This window comes from Cynocephalus volans, chromosome 15, assembly GCF_027409185.1.
Source record: "Cynocephalus volans isolate mCynVol1 chromosome 15, mCynVol1.pri, whole genome shotgun sequence".
Taxonomy (NCBI): domain Eukaryota; kingdom Metazoa; phylum Chordata; class Mammalia; order Dermoptera; family Cynocephalidae; genus Cynocephalus; species Cynocephalus volans.
In genome coordinates this window covers 97,556,140-97,575,297 of record NC_084474.1, presented here as the reverse complement: position 1 = coordinate 97,575,297, position 19,158 = coordinate 97,556,140, and the positions used below count along the sequence as shown (strand labels likewise).

Below are 19,158 nucleotides of genomic sequence, written 5' to 3'. Positions count from 1 at the left end.
TCATTTCTGATATTAGTACTTTCTGTTCTGTGTCATTATCTTTTTAGTTCGCTTAGCTGTAGGTTTATCAATTTCATTGGTCTTTCTGAGGAATCAACTTTTTGTTGACAATTTTCTCTCAGTTTCCTTTCTTAATTTTATTTTTGCTCTAATTTTTATTTTTTCTTCTTCCTTTTAATTTAATTTTCTCTCTGTCCTTGTAGTTTCCAAAGATACAAACTTACCTTATTAGGTGTTTCTTTTTAAAAAATATATGCATTCAATAGTGTAAATTTTTTGAAAAGATTCCTATTTCTCCATTCCCACAAATTTAGATAAGTTGCACTTTTTCTTTTCTTTACTTCAAAATATTTTAAATTTTTCTCTTGAGATTTTTAATTTTTTTTTATTGTTCTTACCCAAGTATAATTCCAACACTGAATTTTGCCAAAGTACCTATACGGAGACTACACTACTCCATCTACCTGAAACCAGTACTAAAACACCCATTCAGTAGTCAGTATAAAACACATCAACAAAAGGACTCCCTCACCTCAAAGCCCACTCTGAAGTATTAGGAAAAATAACTGCTCTACCAGGTGACTAGAGGCCAGTGTAGATATACTAGAAATGTGAAAAATAAAACTTGTGACACTACCAAAGGAATATAATAATTTTCATGTACCAGACCATATAGAGCAAAAAGTCCTTGAAATAACTGAAAAGAAATTTCAAGTAACAATCCCAAGGGAACTCAGTGAGATAGAAGATGACTCAGAAAGCATAACAAAATGAGAAAATATCCAGAATCTGAAGGAGGAAATGTACAAAGAGACTATTACCCTAAAAAAAGAATGTAGCAGAACTCATGGAACTGGAAATGTCATTAATGAAATCTGAAACACAACTAAGAGTTTTAACAGCATGCTAGAATGAGCAGAAGAATGAATTCATGATCTTAAAGACAGCATTTTAAAAATAACACAAGTGGACCAAGCAAAAAGAAAGTAAAAAAGAATTAAAATAAAGAAGAAAGTCAAAGAGAACCAGCGGAGAACCTGAAGCCACACAAACATCTGAATGATGGGTGTTCTAGAAGGGGAGGAAAAAGGAAAAGGCATTGAAAATATATTCAAGTAAGTAAAAGCAGAAAACTTCCCAAATATAGGGAGAGAATGGATTTTCAGGTGAGGTAGGCCCAAAGATCCCAGAACCATTTCAATCCAAAAAGGTCCTCTGTAAGGTACATTACAATGAAATTGGAAAAGCTCAAAGACAGAGAGAATCTTAAAAGCAATAAGGCAAAAACATCAAGTTCTAACAACAGATTTTTCATAGGGTGATATATTCAAAATACTAAAAGACAAAATTTGCCATCAAAGACTGCTATACCCAGCAAGTCTATCCTTTGGAAATGAGGGAGAAAAAGTATATTTTCCACAAAAACAAATACTATAGTGGTTCACCACCACATAATCAGCCCTACAAGATATTCTGAAAGGCATACTGCATCTCATATCTGAACAATAATCATTACCATGAATATAAAAGAAAATCCATTAATAGAACAAAAAATGCTAATGTTAAAGAGAAAAAAACTTCATCTAACTACCTCAAAAAACAAACACAGAAGACAAACTATAAAATGGAAATAAAGGAACAAAAGGTATTTAAAATATCCAAACAAAAACCAAAATGACAGGAGTAAGTAAACATATTTAAATAGTAACTCTTAATGTAAATGGATTAAATACCCCACTCCAAAGACACAGACTGACTGATTGGATTACTGATTGGATTAATGATGAAGGGATCTATCCAGTAAGAAGACGTACTAATCATAAGTATATATCCACCCAACATTGGAGTATCCAGATAACTAAGGCAAATGCTATTAGACATAAAGAAAGAGATGGACTGTAATATTATAATAGTTGGGAACCTGAGTTCCTCTCTCTTACCATTGGACAGATCATCTAGGTGCAAAATCAACAGAAACACATGATTTAAACTGCACTTTAGACCAATTGGACTTGGCAGACATCTGCAGAACATTTCATCCAACAACCACAGCACATATACTTTTCTCATCAGCACAAGGAACATGCTCCAGGATAAGTCACATGTTAGGTCACAAATCAAGTCTCAAGAAATTTTTATAAAATTATTTCATTTATATTTTTTGACAACCATGGATTTAAACTAGAAATCAATAACAAAGAAAACTCTGGAAAGTTTACAAATACATGAAAAGTAAACAACAATCTCCTGTATGACCTATGGGTCCAAGAAGAAATTAAACAGGAATTCAGAAAATTTCTTTAATGAAAACAAAGACAAATCATACCAAAACGTGTGGGATACTGCAAAAGCAGTAATGAGGGAAATTGATTGTGATAAATGCTTATATTGGAAGAATATAAGGGCTGTAAATAAATAATTGAACACTACACCTGAAAGAATTAGAAAAACAAAAACAGTCCAACAACAAAAGTAGTAGATAGAAATCATTAAGATCAGATCAATAGCAAATGAAATAGAACCCCCCAAATGATACAAACGATCAATGAAAGGAAAAGGTTTTTTCGAGAAGATAATCAAATAGACACACCTTTAGGTAGGCTAACAAAATAGAGAGAAGACAAATAATAATCAGAAATGAAAAAGAAGACATCAAAACCTATACCGCAGAAACACAAAGAATCATTGGATGCTATTGTGAACAATGATACAAAAATTAATTTGAAAACCTGGAGGAAATAGAGAAATTTCTGGACACATACAAACTACAAAGACTGAATCAGGAAGATGTAGAAAATTTGATCAGACCAATACCAAGCAATGAGATTGAAGCAATAATTAGTGATCTTCCAACAAAGAAAATGCCAGGACCAGATGGCTTTACTGCTGAATTCTACCAAACCTTTAAGGAGGAATTAATATCAATTCTCTTGAAACTATTCCAAAAAATTGAAAGAGGTCATTCTCCCAAACTCATTCTATAAGGCAAACATCACCCTGATCCCAAAAGCAGATAAAGTCACCACCAAAAAAGAAAACTATAGGCCAATATTTTTGATGAATATAGACAGGAGAATCATCAATAAAATATTTGCAAATAGAATACAGCAACACATACAAAAAATTATACATCACGATCAAGTAGGATTCATCCCAGGGGTGCAAGAATCATTCAACATATGCAAATCAATAAATGTGACACACTCCATCAACAGAATCAAGGAGAAAAACCATATCATCTCAACAGACAGTGAAGAAGCATTTGAGAAAATTCGACATCACTTCATGTAAAGAGTGTCAGCAAATTAGGTATAGAAGGGAAGTATCTCAACATGATAAAAGCCATATATGGCAAATGTAATGTCATTGTCATTCTGAATGGGGAGAAGTTGAAAGCTTTTCTTTAAGAATGGGAACAAGACAAAGATATCTACCCTGAGATGTTATTTAATATAGTATAGGAAGTACTAGCCAGAGGAATCAGGCAAGAGAATGAAAGCAAGGGCATCCCAAACAGAAAAGAGAAAGTCAAATTATCCCGGTTTGCAGACATAATGATCCTATATACAGAAAAGCCTAAAAAGTCTCCAAAAAAAACCCTTAGAGCCAGTAAATAATTTCAGTAAAGCAGTAGGATATATCAGTATGCAAAAATCACTAGTGTTTTTGAACTAGCAGAAAGAAAAACCAACAAAGCTATATTCCATTTACAATAGTCACCCCCAAAATAAAATATCTTGGAATAAAGACAACAAAGCATGTGAAAGATCTCTACAATGGAATCTACAAATCACTGTTGAAAGAAATTAAAGAAGACAACAAAAAGTGGAAAGATATTTCATGCTCTTGGATTGGAAGAAATGGATTAAAATCTTAAATATAAGACCTGAAACTTTAAAATTCCTAAAAGAAATTATAGGGGAAACACTTCTGGAAGTAGGATTGGGCACAGACTTTATTAATATGAACCCCACAGCATAGGCAACAAAAGAAAAAAACCCAAATTATATCAAATTGAAAAGCTGCTGCACATCACAAGAAACAACAGAGGAAAAGAGCAACCTACAGAGTGGGAGAAATTATTTGTAAACTATGCATCTGATGAAGGATTAATATGCAGAATATACAAGTAACTCAAACAACTTAAAAGTAGAATAACAAATAGTCTGATTTTTTAAATGGGCAAAGGAGCTGAATGCATTTCCAAAAGGAAGATATACAAATGGTCAACATATACAGGAGAAAATGCTCAACATCACTCAGCATCCAGGAAGTGTAAATCAAAGCCACATTGAAATATCGTATCATTCCAGTTAGACTGGCTACTATCAAAAAGGCAGAGAATAACAAATGCTGGTGAGAATGCAGAGAAAGAGGAACCCTCCTTTACTGTTGGTGGGACTGTAAATTGGTGCATGCATTATCGAAAACCATGTGGAGGTTCCTCAAGCAACTACAGATAGAACTGCCATATGACCAGCAATCCCACTGCTGGGTATACATTCAAAGGATTGGAAATAATCATGCAGAAGGGACACCTGTACTCTCATGTTTATTGCAGCTCTATTTACAGTAGGCAAGACTTGGAATCAACCTAAATGTCCATTATCAGATGACTGGATAAGGAAAATGTGATATATTTATACAATGGAATACTACTCTGTCTTTAAAAAGCATGAGATATTGCCATTCACAGCAACGTGGATGAACTTAGGAAAATTATGTTAAGTAAAATAAGCCAGGTACAGAAAGAAAAATTTTGCATGTTCTCACTTATATATGACAGCTAAGAAAATAAATAACTTAAAAATTAAATAAAAGAAATATACAACAATCATAATATTGCTTTGAACTTCAAGAGTAGAAAACAGAACTGAGGTTACTAGAGGGAGGAAATGCTCAGGGGGATAGTGGAAGGGAGGTATTTTTAAAGGGTCACAAAAATCTATTACACTGTATATTGAAGAATATACTAATTATCCTAATTTGAACTTCACATATTGCACATATGACATCCAATTCTTTACCTCAAAGATATGTACAATCAACTGTGTTGCAATGAAAAACCTTAATTAAAAAAAAACTTTTTATTGAACCTTCATTTATTTCTTTAGTTCTCTTTCTGTATATCGATTCTAACCTATCTTTTTTATTCTTTTTTTTCTTTCACATTGCTTCGAATACAGGTGTAGTGGCAACAAATTCTCTCAATTTTTGTTTCTCTGAGAAAGTCTTTATTTTTTTCTTTTTTACAGGTTGATTTCATAGTGGACAGGACTCTGTGTGGTAGGGTTCTTTAATCAACTGTTCGGATATTTCACTGTACTCCCTCCTTACTTACATGGATTCTCAGGAAATGTTGGGTGTAATTCTTACCTTGTTTCTTTTTAGGTAAGATATATTTTCCTCCCTCTGGCTTCAGAGTTTTTATTATTTTTGATTTTCTGAAGTTTAAAAACTACATGCCTAGATGTAGATTTTTGGCATTTATCAGGTTCTGTGTTATCTTAACTTCCTTGATCTTTGGTTTGGTGCCTGATATTAATATGTGGAAGTTCTCAGACATTATTCTTTTAAGTGTTTCTTCTGTTTTTTTCCTCCATCTCTCTTCTGCTGGTTTTCTCATTACTTTATATTACAACTTTTGACATTGTCAAACACTCTTCAGATATTGTGTCCTGTTCCTTTTTTCTTTTTCCTGTGTGTGTATGCAATTCAGTTTTTAATTTCTTTGATCTATCCTCAAACTGAGAGGTTTTTTTTCTCCACTATGTTCGGTCAGCTATGTTCACTTGGTGAGAGTGTGATGCCAATACTATCAAGGACCACAGATTGATCCCTATACTGGCCTGCCTCCTGTGTATTTTTCTAACATCTATATAATTATTTAAAGGATTTTCACTCATAGGACTTCAAATATGCTGGATTTCCAAACAGATCAAATGCACACACGTATATATATACACACACATATATATATATAATGAATTATGTATTCATATAATATATTGGTAGACTTTTTAATACTGAGCTTTCCTTTAATTGTGGAATAAATTTAGAAAACTTCTTTTTGTTCTTCACATTGTATTTCTTTTCCTCTGTCTTATGTTTAAAGATAAAGTGCTTCTGCTGACTCTGTTCTTGTTCTTTTGTTTTGTTTTGTTTTGTTTTTACTTGGAATCTCTTAGGTTTGCTCATTCGTTCTGATGGCTTCACCTAACATTGAAATTTTGATATTTCCATGCCTTGGACTGAATGTCCCCAAACTTGACCCCCTCTGTGACAGTGTTAGGATGGTGGGTAATCCTAATTTGGTAGTTGAAAGATGGGACCTTAATGATGTGATTAGACTGTAGGACCATACCATTATGAATGGGTTAATAATGGTGGGCAGGGATGTGGTTCTGAGGGCTTTAAAAGAAAACATGAAAGATTGTCCTCTCTCTGCCCTACTGTTTTGTGCCATGTGAGACCCCTGGGTCACTGTCATCTCCACCAAGGTCTCCACCAGATGTGTTCTCTGGACTTTTGACTCCCCAGCTTTTGAATCTGCAAGCAGTAAATTTCATTTTCTAACAAATCACCCCGTTCCAGGTATTTTGTTACAAACAACAGAAATGGACTGATGCATTTCCAGATCTTTATCTTCAGCTTAGATGTCTCTTGAACTCTGGATCATGTATCCAGTTGCCATTTGGACATTCACACAGATATTTCAAGTGTAATATATTCAAGTCTATTTTATTTCTGCCCATTATATTTTTCTGTCATTCTAAAAGCTACACTTTACTGTGCCAGTACCTAATTAGCTGTAATTATGTAGAAAGCCTGATAGTAAAACACTTTTATTTTCTACACAGGAATTTGGTACCACAGCGTCTTCCTGCTTTTTGTTTCTACATCACTTTCTTCTTCTGTATGCTTACTGCTCTGTTATTGATTGATTGATTGATTTTCTATTGGTTGGCCTGTATGGGAATCTGACCCTGTGACCTTAGTTTTAACAGAAGTATGCTCTCCCAAGTGAACTAGCTAACCAGCCTTGCTCCATGTTCTAATGCAGCTGGTCTTCAAACACCCTGTTTTCTTCTGCTCTGATTCTCTCTAAAGCTTTTTCCATTCTTCTTGTGGATGACTATTAAATTGTAAATCTAGTATGTAACTGATTTATATTTACAAAACCACATTTTTTATACTCTGTGTTTAGATAGTGGCAGTGTTCACTCATGTAGAAACAAGCAATCCTTTGGCATGGGGGAAGGAAATTTTGGAGTGCCTTTGTATATGCTTTCAGTTTACAAGTAATTTATTTATATATTTTTTATTTTTTTGATTTTTTTTCTTAATTTTATTTTGTTGATATACAATGTGGTTGATTATTGTGGCCCATTACCAAGACTTCCCTCCCTCCTCCCTCCCCCCATCCCCCCCACCAATGTCCCCTCTGTTTGCTTGTCATATCAACTTCAAGGAATTGTGGTTGTTATATCTTCTTCCCCCCCACCCTGGTTTTTGTGTGTGTGTGTGTGTGTGTGTGTGAATTTATATGTTAATTTTTAGCTCCCACCAATAAGTGAGAACATGTGGTATTTCTCTTTCTGTGCCTGACTTGTTTCACTTAATATAATTCTCTCAAGGTCCATCCATGTTGATGCAAATGGCAGTATTTCATTCGTTTTTATAGCTGAGTAGTATTCCATTGTGTAGATGTACCACATTTTCCGTATCCACTCATCTGATGATGGACATTTCGGCTGGTTCCAACTCTTGGCTATTGTAAAGATTGCTGTGATGAACATTGGGGAACAGGTATACCTTCGACTTGATGATTTCCATTCCTCTGGGTATATTCCCAGCAGTGGGATAGCTGGGTCGTATGGCAGATCTATCTGCAATTGTTTGAGGAACCTCCATACCATTTTCCATAGAGGCTGCACCATTTTGCAGTCCCACCAACAATGTATGAGAGTTCCTTTTTCTCTGCAACCTCGCCAGCATTTATCGTTCAGAGTCTTTTGGATTTTAGCCATCCTAACTGGGGTGAGATGGTATCTCAGTGTGGTTTTGATTTGCATTTCCCGGATGCTGAGTGATGTTGAGCATTTTTTCATATGTCTGTTGGCCATTTTTATATCTTCCTCAGAGAAATGCCTACTTAGCTCTTTTGCCCATTTTTTAATTGGGTTGCTTGTTTTTTTCTTGTAAAGTTGTTTGAGTTCCTTGTATATTCTGGATATTAATCCTTTGTCAGATGTATATTTTGCAAATATTTTCTCCCACTCTGTTGGTTGTCTTTTAACTCTGTTAATTGTTTCTTTTGCCGTGCAGAAGCTCCTTAGTTTGATATAATCCCATTTGTTTATTTTTCCTTTAGTTGCCCATGCTTTTGGGGTTGTATTCATGAAGTCTCTGTCCAGTCCTATTTCCTGAAGTGTCTCTCCTATGTTTTCTTTAAGAAGTTTTATTGATTCAGGATTTATATTTAGTTCTTTAATCCATTTTGAGTTGACTTTAGTGTATGGTGAAAGGTATGGGTCTAGTTTCATTCTCCTGCATATTGATATCCAGTTCTCCCAGCACAATTTGCTAAAGAGCCAGTCTCTTCCCCAGTGTATAGGCTTGGTGCCTTTGTCAAAGATCAGATGGCTGTAGGTGTGTGGGTTAATTTCTGGATTCTCTATTCTATTCCATTGGTCAGTGTGTCTGTTTTTATGCCAGTACCATACTATTTTGGTTATTATAACTTTGTAGTTTAGCTTAAAGTCAGGTAGTGTTATGCCTCCAGCTTTATTTCTTTTGCTCAGCGTCGCTTTCGCTATGCATGGTCTTTTGTTATTCCATATAAATGTCTGCATAGTTCTTTCGATTTCTGAGAAAAATGTCATTGGAATTTTGATGAGTATTGCATTAAATTTGTATATTACTTTGGGTAGTATGGACATTTTCACTATGTTGATTCTTCCAATCCAAGAGCATGGGATATCTTTCCATCTTCTTGTATCCTCTCTAATTTCTCTCAGCAGTGGTTTGTAGTTCTCATTATAGAGATTTTTCACATCCTTGGTTAACTCAATTCCTAAGTATTTTATTTTTTTGGTGGCTATTGTAAATGGGCAGGCTTTCTTGATTTCTCTTTTTGCATGTTCACTATTGGAGAATAGAAATGCTACTGATTTTTTGTGTGTTCATTTTGTATCCTGCTACTGTGCTGAAGTCATTTATCACCTCCAAGAGTTTTTTTGTACAGGTTTTAGGCTGTTCAATATATAGGATCATGTCATCTGCAAACAGGGACAGTTTGACTTCATCTTTTCCAATCTGGATGCCCTTTATTTCCTTCTCTTCTCTGATTGCTCTGGCTAGTACTTCCAACACTATGTTGAATAGGAGTGGTGAGAGTGGGCATCCTTGTCTAGTTCCTGTTCTTAAAGGAAAAGCTTTCAGCTTTTCCCCATTCTGGATGATATTGGCTGTGGGTTTATCATATATGGCTTTAATTATGTTGAGATACTTTCCGTCTATACCTAACTTATAGAGGGTCTTTGTCAAGAATGAGTGTTGAATTTTATCAAATGCTTTTTCAGCATCTATAGAGATGATCATATGGTCCTTGTGTTTGATTTTATTAATATGGTGTATCACATTTATTGATTTGCATATGTTGAACCAACCTTGCATCCCTGGGATGAATCCCACTTGATCGTGGTGAATGATTTTACGTATGTGTTGCTGTATTCTGTTTGCTAGTATTTTAGTGAGGATTTTTGCATCTATATTCATCAAGGATAATAGCCTGTAGTTTTCTTTTTTGGTTATATCTTTACCTGGTTTTGGTATCAGGATGATATTTGCTTCATAGAAAGAGTTTGGGAGACTTGCGTCTGTTTCAATCTTTTAGAATCATTTGTAAAGAATTGATGTCAATTCCTCTTTGAATGTTTGGTAAAATTCTGCTGTGAATCCATCTGGTCCTGGGCTTTTCTTTGTTGGGAGCCTTCTGATAACAGCTTCAATCTCCTTTATTGTTATTGGTCTCTTCAGATTTTCTATATCTTCATGGCTCAGTTTTGGGAGCTTGTGTGTGTCCAGAAATTTATCCATTTCCTCCAGATTTTCAAACTTGCTGGCGTATAGTTGTTTATAGTAGTCTCGAATGATTCCTTGTATTTCAGATGAATCAGTTGTAATATCACCTTTTTCATTTCTAATTTTTGTTATTTGAGTCTTCTCTCTTCTTTTTTTTTGTTAGCCATGCTAATGGTTTGTCAATTTTATTTATCTTTTCCAAAAACCAACTTTTTGATTCATTGATCTTTTGTATTGTTTTTTGGGTTTCAATTTCATTCAGTTCTGCTCTGATCTTAATGATTTCTTTCTGTCTGCTAACTTTAGGTTTGGATTGTTCTTGTTTTTCTAGTTCTTTAAGGTGAAGTATTAGGTTGTTCACTTGCCATCTTTCCATTCTTCTGAGGTGAGCATTTAATGCAATAAATTTCCCCCTTAATACTGCTTTTGCAGTATCCCACAGGTTTTGGTATGATGTATCATTATTTTCATTAGTTTCAATAAATTTTTTGGTTTCCTGCTTGATTTCTTCTTGGACCCATATGTCATTAAGTAGAATGCTGTTTAATTTCCATTTGTTTGTATAGTTTCCAGAATTTTGTTTGTCATTGATTTCTAGTTTTAATCCTTATGGTCTGAGAAAATACATGGGATAATTCCAATTTTTTTGAATTTGTTGAGACTTGATTTGTGACCTAACATGTGATTTATCCTGGAGAATGATCCATTTGCTGAGGTTGTTGGGTAGAATGTTCTGTAGATATCTGCCAATTCCAATTGGTCTAGAGTATTGTTTAGATCTTTTGTTTCTCTGCTTATTCTTTGCCTAGATGATCTGTCCAATATTGACAGTGGAGTGTTCAGGTCCCCTGCTATTACGGTATTAGTGTCTATTTCCTTCTTTAGGTCTAATAGAGTTTGTTTTATAAATCTGGCTGCTCCAACATTGGGTGAATACATATTTATGATTGTTATGTCTTCTTGATGGATCAGTCCTTTTATCATTATGTAGTGTCCCTCGTTGTCTCTTATTATGGTTTTTAGTTTAAAGTCTACTTTGTCAGATATAAGAATAGCTAGTCCAGCTCGTTTTTCTTTTCTGTTTGCATGGTAAATCTTTTTCCATCCTTTCACTCTTAGTCTATGTGAGTCTTTATGGGTGAGGTGGGTCTCTTGAAGGCAACATATAGTTGGGTCCTCCTTTTTAATCCAGTCAGCCAGTCTGTGTCTTTTGATTGGGGAATTTAAGCCTTTTGCATTAAGAGTTGTTATTGAAAAGTGTTGATTTATTCCTAGCATATTTTTGATTGTTGTTTGGTTGTCTTAGGTGTCTTTTGTTCCTTGCTTTCTGATTTACTGTTTGTGTTCTATGTTTGTTGGTTCCTTAGGTTGTAGATAGCCTTTTTCTTTGTTTTCTCTTCATTTATGACATGTTTATTATACTAGTGGCTTTAGATATTTCTTGGGTTTTTATGGTAGTGGTAGTTATTTTTCAGGAACCAAACCCAGTACTCCCTTGAGAATTTCTTGTAAGGGTGGTCGTGTGGTGGTGAACTCCCGCAGTTTTTGTTTATCTGAGAAATATACTATTTGCCCTTCATTTCGGAAGGATAGTCTTGCAGGGTAGAGTATTCTTGGCGGACAACCTCTGTCGTTTAGTATTTTGAATATATCTTCCCATTCCTTTCTGGCTTTTAGGGTTTGTGATAAAAAGTTTGATGTTAGCCTGATTGGGGCTCCCTTATAGGTGATTTGACGCTTCTCTCTTGCAGCTTTTAAGATTCTCTCTTTGTCTCTGAGTTTTGCCAATTTGACTATAACATGTCTTGGAGAAGACCTTTATTTTTGGGTTAAATACATTTGGAGATCGTTGAGCTTCCTGGATCTGAAGATCTGTGATTTTTCCTATACCTGGGAAGTTTTCTGCCACTATTTTGTTGAATGTGTTTTCAATGCAATCTCCGTTTTCCTCCCCTTCTGGCATACTCATGACTTGGATATTTGAGCGCTTAAGGTTATCTGATATCGCTCTCAAATTTCTTCAATGCCTTTTTTTTTTTTTTTTTTTTGTCTGCTTGTGTTATTTCAAACAGCCCATCTTCAAGTTCAGAGGTTCTCTCTTCAACTTCCACAAGCCTGTTCGTTAAGCTCTCCGTTGTGTTTTTTATTTCGCTGAATAACTTCTTCAGTTCGGCAAATTCTGCTACATTTTTTTTCAGGGCATTGATTTCCTTGTACATTTCCTCTTTCAGGTCCTGTATACTTTTCCTCATTTCATCATGATGTCTAGCTGAGTTTTCTTTTATCTCATTCAGTTTCCTTAGAATTATCACTCGAAATTCCTTGCCAGTCATTTCAAGGGCTTCTTGTTCTATAGGATCTAGAGCTTGAGCTTTATTATCTTTTGGTGGTGTACTTTCTTGATTTTTCGTATTTCTGGTATCTTTTCTTTGGTGTTTATTCATTGTGGCAGGGGGTTTCACAGTCCACAGGTTTGACACTATTGACTGACTAAGATGTTGCTGTGGTTGCCAATTTGGTATCGCTACCTCGGTGACTCCCTGTTCCGCTCACTCTGGTCTGGCTGCTGGGATGCGCTGAGGCACCGCAGAGTGTGTGGTCTCTGCAGAGCTTCCCCTTCCCCTGCAGGATGTCTCCCTGCTCTGTGCACGCTAGGCCGGGCTTGGGATGGAGCTCGGTGGCGGTGGTGAAGCCTACCTGCTGCTGGATTGCGCAGCAGCAGCGTGGACTCTGTGGAGTTCCCGCCTCCCCTGCTGGACGTCTCTCCGCTCTGTGTGCACTGGGCTGGGCTGGGAATGAAGCTGGGTGGCGGCAGCAAAGCCTACCTGTTGAATCACACAGTGGCGGCCCTGCAGGGCGTGTGGTCTCCGTGGAACTTCTGCCTCTCCCACTGGACGTCTCCCTGTCTTGGCCGCAGGTTGATTCGCTTCCAGCTCCAGGGACGGGTGGGTGGGGGCTGGGGTCAGAAGCCGTGGTCACCACTGCAGCCCGGGGTAACACACACCAGCTCAGGCCTCCATGTTTCCACCTCTGCGGCTGCGGCTGCGACGCGACGCGGGCTGCAGCGCACTGGTGGGTCATGCGCGGGTTGGGGGAAGATTCCCAGTTCTCGGCAGGGTAAAGACACCCTTTCAAAACCATTCCTTTGCGCCGATTCTGCTACAGCTGCATCTGGTGCGGGCCTCAGGCTGCTTCTACTCCTGGCAGAAAAGCGGCAGGCAGCTCTCCTCTTCCGCCGTCTTGACCTCCACTCTGGTGCCCGCTGGGGCCGCCGACCTCTTTCACGGACCAGCGAGAACTGCCGGCCGCAAACCGCTGCTCGGTTCCCCGGACCCGCCGGTCTGCCTGCGTCTGCCTCCCAGGGAGTTGCCGGATCCCCAGATGAAATCTTACCGCCCGTCCGGAGGCTGGGTCAGCTCAGAGCGGCTGCGCTACCGTGGGCCAGCGCCGTGGAGACTCTTCTCTGCAGAATTCTAATTCATGGTTTAAAAGTGGAGCCAATTTTCTTTCATCGCAAAATGCTTTCAGCTGGAGGCAGCTCCTATTTGGTCTGTCCTCCCACACACCTGCAACCCCGGGCTGGATGCTGAAGCTAATGCTTGCAGGACTGCGCTCCATTCCGCTCCTGCTCCAGCTCTCCTCTCTCCCAGGAAACTACAGTCCAGGCTGCGCCTTCGGCTTCTATGGGGACCTAAGCTCCAGTTTACAAGTAATTTAAAAGCAGCAGTTACATATAATGTTTCACTTTTTGTAATAGAAAAATATGTAAATGCAGAAGCACTCCATATTGTGTTTCTTTAATAGTGTATCTGTTATCACCACCCATGGGCATTCACTTAGACATGGTGCCATGTGTAGTTTCATTAATGTGGGGTGTCTTCCTTTGTTCTTGTGACTGCAGTTTTACTGTTGCCTCCTAGTCATGAGAACATGTGGTTCAAATGGAAAAGCTTAACATCTTTGGTATTTCAGTGGAGTGCAAACAGAATGCAGCATAGAAATATATTTTGTCTTTCTTTCTCCATTCTCTATTGAACTTCTCTCAAAATTTGTTAATCTGACACAATGGTTCAGGTATACTTATGTTTTCAAACCTGATTATAAACTTCTTGGAGAAGCAGCATTTTATTCATACTTTTATAACTAGCAAGAAGAATTGTTCACAGCTATATGGTAAGCTTTGTATTCATATTTTTAGTCATTAATATGTTATTAAAGTGACAGGATATTCTTGTTTGGTTTTTTTTCTCTCCACTTTATGGAGTATAGAAAAGCAGCACCTTATCTAACACATAAGACACTCATCCTCACAGAAGTGTGAACTCTGAGATTCCTTTTTTGTGACCCAGGGCCAGTGGCTCAAATTGAGATCAATGTGCCATTACAGGAGTTGGTGTCATTTGAGGATGTGGCTGTGGACTTCACCTGGGAGGAGTGGAGGGACCTGAATGATGCTCAGAGGACTTTGTACATGGATGTCATGCTGGAGACCTACAGCAGCCTGGTGTCATTGGGTGAGTGCAACTCTTCAGTAACTTTCAATAGAAATATTTTGTTTTTTTTATAAAAATAGGAATGGTTTATAGGGTTTTTATAATATTTGGTAAAATTACATTTCATGAAAAATATGTCATCCCTATTTAACAGAAGTTTCAAATTGGTCTCTTTATTGTATAATTTCTGGAGCTGAGGTCTTGTCATTCTTCCAAGGATTAGGCTTTGCAATTTTATAAAGTCCTATATTACTTCCCATTAACAGGGTACTGGATTAGTAAACCTGAGGTGAGCCTCAAGTTGGAGAAAGGAGCAGAGCCTTGGATAATAAAAGAACACCCAGACCAGAGCCTCCCAGGTTAGTAAGCACATCATGGGCAGACTCCAGGAAGAGTAAAACCCAGCAGATCTTGGCTGTGTTCAGCTTTTTCTAGCAATTTTTCCACAGGTCCATGAGCTGATGCTGGCTTCTCACCTTGCATCAAACACAGGTATTATATAATCTGTCAGATGGATTCGTACATATATATCTCCATATTTTATTTTACTGTTTTTCAACAATGTATTTTCCTAAAATATCTCCACATTTCTCTTCTTTGACATTTATTTTTGCCATTGACTTTTTCAATAGTTTCAGTTGCCCTCATGTCCTGCACTGTCATGGACATGGTTTTTCAGACTCTGTTCTTTTGTGTTACTTAAAACAGAATATCTGTAACTAGGTAATTTATGAAGATACAAACTCTATCTCTTACTGTTCTGTTCTGGCAGCTGAGCATTCCAAGGTCTGGGGACTGCATGTGGTAAGGGCCTTGTTTTTGGTGGGGATCCTTGGCAGAATCCCAAAGTAGTGCAGGATATCACATAGGAAGTTGATAAGAAAATAAGAAAAGGGGTCCAGTTATGAGCCTTTTATACCACCACATCAGAAATTATGGAGCTGAGGCAGACTGAGCATAGGGCATGGAAAAGGAGAGTTCTGAATTTTATAGAAGAACCAGGAAACTCATGGTATCAAGGTCAAGTCAACCATGGGTTTCAAGTTGAGGGACTGAGATTGCTTTTTGGAAGTGGAATTTGAAGTTAGTATTTTCCTCCTCTTTTTGTAGAAATCATTCTAAAACAACAAAGAAACTTAGAAATGTACAGGAGACTCTATTTTTTATGAGTGCACTAGCCATCCAAAACACCAGTGCATAATACTAAAGCTTTCATGAGCAATGAATTATCAAGTGGGAGTGTGTTTTCCAGAGTTTGGGAATATAAGACCACTTGATTTTTTATGGAGTCAAAAGTACCTTTTTCAAAGATGGTGGCCAAAGCCTTGGTTGTGGAACCAAGTATTTTAGACCAGCAGGGTGTCCGTAGGGATGGACTAAAGTTTCCTGTAGAGTAATGGTTTTTTGAAGCACAGTAAGTCAGGTTAAATGAGTAATTTGTGGGAGGCTCTGTTTAGAGTAGGTAAAAGTAGATTTTATTATTTGGAAAACTTCCACATGCCTATTTCCATTTCCTAAGGAAGAGTGAAAAGTATAGAAACACTAATGCAAAGTTCTTAACCTAAGTCATTTTCCTCCATATGGATGAAAAATTGGATCATTCTGCACCTGGAAGTAGCCAATGAAGGAAAACCTGGCCATATTCAAAGCAGAAGAATGAGAAAAAGAGCTGCAGGAGATAATCACTATTGTGATAAAAACAAAATAGAGTCAAAACTGTAAAAATAAAAGTAAAAAGTAGAGTAGAGTTAAAAACAAATGGAAGGTGATAAGCAATTATTTGAAATATGCAATTAGGGAAAAGGTAAAAATTATCAGATATTTCATCATGATTTAAAAACAAAAAGTGAATAAAGAAGCAAAGAAGAATGTCATATAATGTTAGAAAATATATTAATACAACATAATATTGTCAGAACCCATATACTCCTGAAACCAATACCCATTATTGGTTTTTATAAAATCTTTTATTACTTGGGTTGTTAGAAACTTCTCTCACTTTACACAAGCATGTGATAACATATGCTTATGTGTGGTTCATGGATGTGGGGTTTTTTTGTCATTTCAGATGTCCAGATAGTCAATGACCTAATTGAAAGGAGTCAAGAAAGTCATGGTAGATACTTGTGGCAAGGTGTAATCATCAATGGCAACCAATCAACTAAGGAGAATGCATATTCAATGCATATTTTAAATCTGGTTAGAAATAATGAAAACTATTCTGGAGTGGGGCATGAGGAGTCTAATGAATATCAGAATTCACTTCTTCCAGAGACTGATGCCATGTGTGCTGGAAAGAAACCTGATGAGCATAATATATCTGAGAAATCACAGAGTTATCATGAGCATCTTAGTCAGGATCCTAAGATTCCAGCTGGGCAACTTTTTGAATATAGTGACAAAGGACAGTCCTGCAACTCAGTGCCAATAATATTTGTATATAAGATAATTTATATGGGTGAGACCACTTGTAAATATAGTGAATATTGGAAAGCCTGTAATAAGTCATCTGTCTTTGCCCCAGAGATAACTCAGGTAGGGAAGAAAACTTTTCAAGGTGATGTATGTGCGAAAATGTATAAAAAGGCTAAACTTACTCAACATCAGATTATATACACAAGAGAGAAACATGATAAATACAGTGAATGTCAGAAATCTTTTATTAAGCAATCATACCTTATCTCATATCAGGGAACATCTGCAGGGAAAGCTTTTAACCAAAAGTCAACCCTCAACATGCATCAGAGAAGTCACAAAAGTAAAACAACATATGAATGTAAGGAAAGTTCAAAAGATTTTAACCAAATGTCAGTCTTCAGCATGCATCAGAGAGCTCTCCCAGGTGATAAGCCCTACAAATGTAATGGATGTAGAAAAATATTTAACAAGAAATCATCTTTCAGGATGCATCAGAGTACTCACACAGGGAAAACACATTATGACTGTAAAGAATGTGGAAAAGCTTTTAAGCAAAAGTCCAAACTCAGCAGGCATCAAAGAATTCACACATGTGAGAAACCATCTGAATGTAAAGAATGTGGGAAAGCTTTTAAGTTAAAGTCACACCTCCGCAAGCATCAGAGAATTCACACAGGTGAGAAACCATATGAATGTAAAGAATGTGGAAAAGCTTTTAAGCGAAAGTCACACCTCAGCATGCATCAGAGAATTCACACAGGTGAGAAACCATATGAATGTAAAGAATGTGGAAAAGCTTTTAAGTTAAAGTCACACCTCAGCAAGCATAAGAGAACCCACACAGGTGAGAAACCATATGAATGTAAAGAATGTGGAAAAGCTTTTAACCAAAAGTCAAACCTCAGCATGCATCAGAGCATTCACACAGATGAGAAACCATATGAATGTAAAGAATGTGGAAAAGCATTTAACCAAAAGTCAAACCTTAGCATGCATCAGAGAATACACACAGATGAGAAACCATACGAATGTAAAGAATGTGGAAAAGCTTTTAACCGAAAGTCAAACCTCAGCAGGCATCAGAGAATTCACAGAGGTGAGAAACGATATGAATGTAAAGAATGTGGAAAAGCTTTTAACCAAAAGTCACACCTCAGCAGGCATCAGAGAATTCACAGAGGTGAGAAACCATATGAATGTAAAGAATGTGGAAAAGCTTTTAACCAAAAGTCAAACCTCAGCATGCATCAGAGAATACACACAGGTGAGAAGCCATGTGAATGTAATGAATGTGGAAAAAGTTTTTTTTACAAAGTCACAGTTGAGAAGACATCAGGATACTAACACAGGAAAAAACTCCTGATGAGTTTAATGTGACAGGTCTTGCACTGGAATTCCCCCTAACAGACAAAAGAATTCACACAAAGGAAAATCTCAGTGAATATAATTTGTGTGGGAAAAGATTTTGCCAGAAGTCATACCTCACGACATCAAAGAACTTACATCAAGAAGAAGACCTATAAATACACAATTGTTCTCAGGTATTGAAGAATGTCTTGAGGATCCCCTATAGATATAAAAATTTGCTGATGCTCAAGTCCCTTCTATAAATGGTGTAGTGTTTGTGTATTACCAATTCACTTCCTGCTGTGTACTTTACATCTTGTGTAGATTACTTTTAATACTGGAAAAAATGGGAATGCTGTGTAAATTGTTATAGTGTATTGTTTTTCAGTTGTAGTTTCATTTATTATTTTTATTTACTTTTGAAGATTTTTGATAAGTAGTTTCTTGAATCACCAGATTTGTAACCCTCGGATATGGAAGGAGGACTGTAATTGTCAGGCCTTAAAAACTAACGCCACCTTAAGTGAAATTACAAGTGGATTAACATGGCAGCCTAAGATGGCAACAGGAGGAAGTAGGGTGGGAGTGTCTGCGGGAACCTTGCCTTAGCCCTTATTGGCCACCGCGCTCGTGAACACTGCGTGATTGCAATAGCTAGGCATTGAGACAGGATGCATGCTCTTGACCTTTAAGCTGATAGGATTATGTTAAAACCGCCCCTCCCCATCTGCCTATAAAAGCAAGTGCTTGTGTGATAATAAACGGAACTGCTTGACAGAACCCCCGTCGTGTCTGAGTGTCCTTTAAACCGGAC

The 19,158-nt window shown here is 37.0% G+C and overlaps 1 protein-coding gene across 1 annotated transcript in view; it reads left to right on the top strand.

Moving 5' to 3' along the window:
• Positions 1–19,107, top strand: part of LOC134363811 (zinc finger protein 717-like) — a 28,834-nt gene extending 9,727 nt beyond the window's left edge. Inside the window, exons 2-4 of the mRNA XM_063079496.1 lie at positions 14,474–14,600; positions 14,846–14,938; positions 16,648–19,107. Coding sequence (XP_062935566.1) covers positions 14,474–14,600; positions 14,846–14,938; positions 16,648–18,341 — 1,914 coding nt within the window. The 3' untranslated portion in view covers positions 18,342–19,107. The remainder of the gene's footprint in view (positions 1–14,473; positions 14,601–14,845; positions 14,939–16,647) is intronic.
• The last annotated feature ends 51 nt before the right edge of the window (positions 19,108–19,158 follow it).